This window comes from Lipotes vexillifer, unplaced genomic scaffold (genome assembly GCF_000442215.2).
Source record: "Lipotes vexillifer unplaced genomic scaffold, Lipotes_vexillifer_v1.1 scaffold655, whole genome shotgun sequence".
NCBI classification, from domain to species: Eukaryota; Metazoa; Chordata; class Mammalia; order Artiodactyla; family Lipotidae; genus Lipotes; species Lipotes vexillifer.
In genome coordinates, this window is record NW_006788208.1 from 2,203,720 (window position 1) to 2,212,270 (window position 8,551).

Below are 8,551 nucleotides of genomic sequence, written 5' to 3' on the forward strand. Positions count from 1 at the left end.
GAACCAGTTCTGGAAAAAAAAAAAAAAAAATGTACTCTAAACACAGGTCTTGAAAATCTAGAGGAAATTAATGATTTCCTGGCAAAGTACAAACTACCAAGTTGATGGACGAGGTAAGAAAGCTGATCAGAAGAACATTGGAAAGCTTTGATCTACCATTACAAAAAAGATTGGGCCCATGTGGTTTTTCTGCTGGATTTTTATCTACTTTCAAAGATGAGATAACTCTTATTTAAGAAATTACAGATTGTACAAAAGATGGGAAACTCCATAATAAGTTTGATAAGGCTACCATAGGCTTAACCCAAACCTTATAATTATAGTATAAGTAAAATTACAGACCAATTGTATTTATGACAGTAGCTGCAAAAATTATAAATAAAATATTATCCAATAAAATCAGCATAAGCATCTAGGGTTTATTCTAGGAATATACAAATCAAGGACTCCTGTGATATATTTCATTGCCTCAATGAATTAAAGGCTAAAGCCCTCTAAGTAAAATAAAAGAGAAAGAAAGTCCTTAAACATGGTAGAAATTATTACCCTAAGCTCACTGCAACCATTATATATCAATACTGAGAAACTTTCACTGAAAATAAGGATCATATTATGGACTCCTGTTATTACCACCACATTACTTAGTATATATTACTATTAGGCTATACCATTATTGCTAATGAATTAATACAATTAACTCCAAAATAAATCTTGTAAAACATCATATCTTCATTGGCACATGAAATATATGTATGTTTATAAAGCCCAAAAGATTTTAAAAATTTTAGAATTAATAGAAGAATTTAGTAAGGCAAGTTGAGAAAAATCAATATAAATAGATCAGTAGCTTTTCTTTCCACTAGAAATAACTAGGTAGAAATGGTAAAAAAAATAAATAAATAAAAAATTAAAAAGGTTAAAAAAAATTCATTAGTGACTGGAATATTAAATGAATAGAAATAAATTTCAAAATCAAACAATAAGATATCTTTATGGGAAAATTTTATTAAAGAATATGGGCCAAATAAATAGAAAAACATAGTGTATTTCTAGATATGAAGACTAGTTATTAATCCTTCTAAGGCTTTATATGTACAAGGTAAAGAAAAAAGTTATAAAGATGGACACATGTGACCATACAAAAATTAAAGTGCTTATAGAACTAATTCCACTAGAGTTAAAAATCTAACTATTGACTAGGGAAAAAATATTTCAGTTTATATAGCAGACAAAGATGAATGTCCTTAATATCAACAATTCCAAAAACTGATAAGAAAGAAACAACACCACCAAAGAAAATTGGCAAGGTTACGAACAGAAAATTGTTTTAAAAAATAATCTAAGTCATCAATACACATCTGGACAGCTAAGCAAAAGTTTTATTAAGTTTGATAACATCAGGTGATGGTACAGATTTAGGACAAGAAACACTTTCCTACCTTGCTGAAAGGCAAATGACAACGTAACATTTTGAAGGTAATCTCTTAATGCTTTCTAAAATTTAAAGTGGGCAAACATGTCCTTTGCCCCAGAGGAGCCAGGTTTGAGATTCTGCTTATAGATAGGAAAGCCCAATAAAAACTGATATTGCATAAGGATGGTCAGTACAGTCTGCTTTTGAAGTAGCAAAATGCTTAACCATTTTTCCTGATGATTCCTTATCCAAGAAGTACCGCCCTTTAACGAATCAGTAGAGAAAATGTTGAATTAAATAAACATTGAATACCATGCAAAATTATGCAGCTGATAAAAAGAATAAGTAGAACTTATATCTCTTAACCTGAAGGCACGTCCATGATTGTTAGTGAGAAGCTGAAGAATGACATAAAATGTAAGCCCATGATTATGTATGTTTGGATGAGGAGGGAATATAAAACATCTTTACCATGAATCACCTGGGAAAGATGGGCAGGAATTTTATTAATACTTTGTGTATTTAGGATTATTTCACAGTTAAAATGTATTACTCTGGTACACTTTTTTTAATTGAAGTATAGTTAATTTACAGTGTGTTAGTCTCAGGTGTACGACAAAGTGATTCAGTCAAATACATATATATACACATATGTGTGTGTGTGTGTGTGTGTGTGTATATTCTTTTTCAGATTCTTTTCCATTATAGGCTATTACAAGATTTTGAGCTGAGTTCCCTGTGCTATAGAGTAGGTCCTTGCTGTTTAACTATTTTATATATAGTGGTGTATATATGTTACTCCCAAACTCTTAATTTATCTGTCCCACCCTCACTATCCCCTTTGGTAACCACAAGTTTCTTTTCTGTGTCTATTACATTTTTTAAAAGGGACATGTCAATTTAAATTAAGAGGCAAGGTGGGTCTACAGAAGTAATGTTAATTTCCTCCTCACGCCTAAATTAACCATTTGCAATCCCTTTAATGTTCCGTCCTAAAAATGTTATTATTAAAACTCCACTTTCCTCACATTTTCCATATGTGTGTGGAAGAAAATCCCTTCCATGTTGGCCTAGAAAAAGAGAAGGAAGCTATCCTTTATTCCTATCTTCCAACAAATCATTTGGTATCTTCTGACAGGGATGTGTTATGACTAGTTGTGCCCTTTAATTAGAAGGTAATCTTATGTCACTGACATGTACACACTACTGTATATAAAGTAGATAACTAATAAGGACCTACTGTATAGCACAGGGAACTCTACTCAGTACTCTGTAATAACATATAGGAAAAGAATCTAATAAAGAGTGGATGTATGTATAACTGATTCACTTTGCTGTACACCTGAAACTAACACAACATTGTAAATCAACTATCCAATAAAAATTTTTAAAAGTTAATATTATATTGCCATTTTAATTCCAGCTGTAAACTTCTTTATAAAATGAGTGCTCTTATCCATAGGACAAGTAAATGAAAAATAATATGCTATGTTTGTATATGTACTTTATAATATTGTTATTTGCAATAGCAAATTCCTAGAATTAATGTGATAAGAGATTGAACGAATTTATTAACACAGTAATGTCAACTGTTAATTTATAAAATTAATAATGTAGACATATCAATTTATGTGTGCATATGCACACACACATAAATTCCTTGTTATATTGAGTTGGCCAAAAAGTTTGTTTGGGTTTTTCCCTAAGATGTGATGGAAAAACCCGAACGAACTTTTTGGCCAACCCAATAAAATCCAAAATTCTCTGCTGTTTATGTGGCCCAAGATAGAAATGATATATAAACTTTTAAATTGTAGTTTAATTACACTTAGTAATATGTAAGTGTAATTATACTATATCATGTGCATTGTAGAAACTTTTTTTAGAAAATACAAATTATAGAAAAATGCAGCCTTTCTGTATATAGTACTGTAATTCTATAAATGGCGATGACTTTTAATTAATATCAAATGATGAATAATGAGGAAATAATACCACTCACAAACATTTAACATTTTAACATATTTTTCTCTGATTGCTTAAGATATATTTGGTCTGTGATGTTCTAGTTGGTGTTTTTCAAAACCGTATTTTTAACAATATTGTTCTAGATTTTTATATGATATGGCTCCTCATTTTATATGTTAGTGGCTAAAATTCATGCACTAACAACCATATGAAATATTTTGAAATAAATTATAGTTTTAGATTACAATTTCACTGTCCCTTTGTTCCTCTAGGTGGCTTTTACGGTACTTTTTGATTTGGAAGCACTTCTGAAGATATGGTGTTTGGGATTTACTGGATATATTAGCTCATCTCTCCACAAATTCGAGCTGCTGCTCGTAATTGGAACCACTCTTCATGTATATCCAGATCTTTATCATTCTCAATTCACATACTTTCAGGTAATACGAATAATGCCTATTTATCTTTAGAATTTTTTTCTTTCCAGGGAAAATACCAACAACTGTAGTAAATACAAACTTCAAATAGACCCTATGACATTTTAAATACCAAAAGTAGTGCATTCATTTCATTGTTTTAAAAACTCTGAAAATTCAGAGTAATAAATGGAGATGTTTTACATACAGTTCATAAATCAGCACAGTGTGTAGAAGTACATATTTTATATGTACATGGATATTATGTATCTGTGCATACATGTAAAATTTTAAACTACATCAGATGTTGACATACACTTTAAAGAGCAGGAATTTAATTCCAAGTGTAGTTCTCTCTTCTCAATAAGTCTAAATATGTTTGCTCAACACTAACTTACAGTTGAAATAATAAGAAATAAAACTTACCTTTACAGATTGTAATTAGTTATACTTCATTACTTATGAATTCCTATTATTCTCTTTGTGATGATTAAATAACAATACCTATAATTTTTTACTTTGTTTATAATAACTGGATATCTGTTTTTTTAAATGTGATATATTCAATCACATTACTTTATAATTATTCAGTAAACAAAAGTAATTATTACTTATGTTCTTTGTGATTATTGAATAAAAGCAATATGCTGAGCATTCTTTTAAACTCCTTGGTCAAAATATAGTATTTGTATATGGGATATCTTAATTTTTAAAATCTCAAGTATAGTCATTTTTCTGACTCAAAATTGGTCATTTGTATAATTTATCATGTAAATATCAGTTGCATTGTTTTCTTCATAGATATTTTAAAGTAGTTGGAGAATAAGATGGCAGTAGAATTTTTAAACAATTCAGAGAAACAAGATTCTAACTCCTTAGATGAAAGAAAATACATTCCAACTTCACTGAACTTATTATCGATGATACCAAAGCCATCATTTTCAGAGCACTATTAACTTCAGGTGCCAGATCGTGACCTGAAACTCAGCACTCCTGATACCTGGGAGAAAGGACATGAAAATACAATTCACAAAAATGAAAAACATACCCCACAAACACACATGAAAAGCTGAGCCTCTCGTAATCACAGCCAAGCACACTGAACTCACAGAGGGTATCATGGTTCAAGCTTTCAGTACCGTCAACATCTTTGAACAAAAATCCCTTGCCACTGGTTGGGTTATATCCTCAGCCTTGGTTATCATAGGTGAGATGCCTGGGGCAGGAGACATACACATGTTTGAAACTCTTGATACAAAATATGCTTTCCAAACATTTGTGTCATTATATGCTCTTGGGCACTGCTGTCTAGATTCACAAAATCAACATGAGCATTTAGTACTTACATTAGAGAATCATTGTACATAATTACAGAAAATATGCCTCATAGTCAAAACTACAACGTATCTTTTTTCCAAACCTACTAAATTAAGAAAGACATCAAAGCCTATTTCAGCAAGGGTACCATATAAAATATATTCAGGGCTTTAAAATTCTTATCATTTCTCATAGATAATTTTTCAGTGAAAAGTTACAAATAGGTCAGAATTTTGCACACAAAGATATTCATTCTAGAATTGTTTATGAGAGAAAAAATGGGAACTGTTTAAGTGTTAAGCATATGAGGAATAGCTTAGTAACTCATATGCAAATTTGGCCATAAAAATAATTATGATGAATTTGTAGTAACTTAGAGATATGATTGTTCTATTTAAATGCAAAACAGTATAAATTATATAACATGTATAGCTACATATCCATGCTGTATATAACATATATAGCTCTATATATGTATATAAAATACCTATAAATGAAAAAATGACCAGAAAGAAATAAACCAAATTATTACAAATGATTAAAAGTCACCACCTCTGGGTTGTTTTTTTTTTGGCTGCGTGGCTTATGGGGTTTTTAGTTCCCCAGCCAGGGATTGAACTGGGACCCTCAGCAGTGAGAGCACAGAGTCTTAACCACTAGGTTTTATCTTCTACTCTGTTTTTCACAAAATATCTAAAATCAGTGTGCATGGCTCCAATCGTTTTATATATAGACATATAGCTACAGATACAGTCACAATACAAGGTCATTGAAGTTTGCAATTTTAATGTCTGTAAAACTTGTAATAGTTTATGTTAATAGTAGAGTGATTTTCATTTGTATCTCTCTATATATGGCCAAGTTTATATTTGTCTAATGAGATAAACACTGTCTCAGTTATCTTGTGCCTAAAAGCTAAATCTCTCAAGAAACTAAGATGTCACAAGGATTTTTGCAAATTCATATCTGGAGAACCCACTGTACTGAACAGATTGGCTCTTTATGGGGTGACTTTGATCTCCCCTGTTGGTCCTCACGCTTGCTTCTCATCTCACTTGACCTTCCTTCATCGTGCTGGCAGCAGTTCTTCCCGTAGTGAATGTCACATTTTTCATATCTAAATGAAGTCAACAATTTAGTACAAAATGTCTCCCTTTATATCAGTTATCTCTGAGAGTTGGGTGTTATCCATCTCTTTATTCAGATGAGATTTCCTGAGCACCTACTATGTGCCAGGCACTGTTCCAGATCCTGAGGGCAGAGAACTGAACAAGGCAGAGAAGATGCCCACCTCGGGAAGCTTGCATTCTAGAGGGCAAACAGTTCATACACAAGTACACACAAGTATACAAGTACGAGTGCACGAAAGGAATGCGAGTACAGAAAATGCCGTCCAGGAGAGACAAGCTGAGTGAAAAGGATAGAAGTTGTGGGGTGAGGGTGCTATTTTAGATAAGTTTGTTCAGGGAAGCCCTCTATGAAGAGGGGACATTTGGGCAGAGAAGGAGCGAACCTTGAGAAGGTCTGGGTGGATGCATTCCAGGTAGAGAGAACTACATGGCACCTGTCCTAAGGAGAACACATGCTTGCTTGGTGGAGTGAACATAGAGCATATTACAGGGAATAATAAAGTCTTCACAAAATGCTCTGGTTCTGACATAGCAGGGTGATGACACCGGCTGGTATTTATTGTGCACCTACTGTGTGCCAGGCGCTCTGCCGAGTGCATGGCTTCATTTGTTTCTCGTTAGAGAATAAACTGTTTTGATGGAGTGTAAACTGCGATCCCTAGAGACTGAATAACTCGCCCAAGACCACATAACTAGCAAATGGTGGAAACTCATTCCCAAGAAGTTTAATCTTATATTCATATTCTTAACCACGCAATTGCTACAGTATCTCGCTATTAATCAGCAGAGTGACCTTTAACAACAGACTTAGAAATGTGACCAGGAAAATGTGCTTTGGAAGCAACCACAAAATGTCCTACAGTGCTTATCTTTGAATGTATGGTTTACTTTATTTCGTATCTGTAGGAACACAGAATCAAAATGCTTTATTGGGTAGACAGAGTGAAAAGCATACTTATCCTCAAATAAATGAAAAGGCATAATTAGAGTTACCGATAAGGATTTTGCCTTTCCACAGATGCAGGCCTGCCCCTTTGAAAATGATGATCAAATCACCAGTGTGGGAATTGTGTTAAGTTATGTTTCTTCCAGCTAATGAAATATTAATTTATCAAAATTGCACAGATATGCATAGACTGTTTTTATTAGAATTTGGGGCAGGATTCAAGATTACTTAGGCAATCTTTTAAATATGATTTTAATGCAAGTGGAGAAAACACAAGGTACTGAAATTTGAACAATAAACCAGTTGAATGATTCCTGTAAACTTTCCTGGACTCAGCTGTTTAACTATTAGATACTGAATCATTTATGTCTAAGAATAAATAAAAGTGTAAAATCTTTTCATATTATTATTTTGGATGTTACTATTTTAATAGTTATTATGATAAAGCTGTTTGCTTGTTATTTGGGAAGATGACCCAAGTGTAATATGTTCTGATTTGGAAATGTATGTTAAGAATTATAGCAGGAAAAACTAGTAGCTTAACCATGCCTGTGGTATAATGTTTAATTTGAACAATATAATTTCTCACATAAATTTTCTTCTTCAAGTATTAAGTATTTTAAATGAGCATGAAAGAAATCTACATTTTCTCAACTTCTTTAAACATTTGTCCATTAGTTTACTAGACGTGCAGCTACAACCCATACTATTGATACTTGTGTTCTGCAGACAATAAGAATACGGTTCACCATTAGTAGTTCCTGTTAATTCAGAGTCTGGGGATAACAGGTAAATGTGGCTTCAGGGATGGCCAGATTCAGAGGCTAACATGGTATTATTGGGACCCCGTCCATTTCTCCACTCACCTTTCTTCTGTGTTGGTATCATTTCTGAGCTCTCTTTGTCCATGTGGTGGCTAAGATGGCTCCTAGAAGCTCAGGGCTTATGTGGCTCTTACAGTAATTCCAGTTGGGGCTAAAAAATAGGACACCTCTCATAGGTCCCACAGAAGTTCTGATGACTGAGGTCATTGTGAATACCCTTGCCAGGCCTGGATCATGGGGGTCAGGAAGTCCCTTCTGGACCTCATAGACTAAGAGGATTAGGAAGCCAGAGTTGCTGGAAAAATCCAAACGCATGTTATTTTGTGTAAAAATTTAAATCTAGGGGGTTGGTTTGTTTTTTTGCGGTACGCGGGCCTCTCACTGTTGTGGCCTCTCCCGTTGCGGAGCACAGGCTCCGGACACGCAGGCTCAGCGACCATGGCTCACGGGCCCAGCCGCTCCGCGGCATGTGGGATCTTCCCGGACTGGGGCACGAACCTGTGTCCCCTGCATCGGCAGGCGGACTCTCAACCACT

At 33.7% G+C, this 8,551-nt stretch overlaps 1 protein-coding gene across 1 annotated transcript in view; it reads left to right on the forward strand.

Moving 5' to 3' along the window:
• NALCN (sodium leak channel, non-selective) overlaps positions 1–8,551 on the forward strand; it is a 282,677-nt gene that overhangs the window by 116,115 nt on the left and 158,011 nt on the right. The window contains exon 11 of the mRNA XM_007461528.1: positions 3,655–3,822. Within this exon, the coding sequence (XP_007461590.1) occupies positions 3,655–3,822 (168 nt within the window). The remainder of the gene's footprint in view (positions 1–3,654; positions 3,823–8,551) is intronic.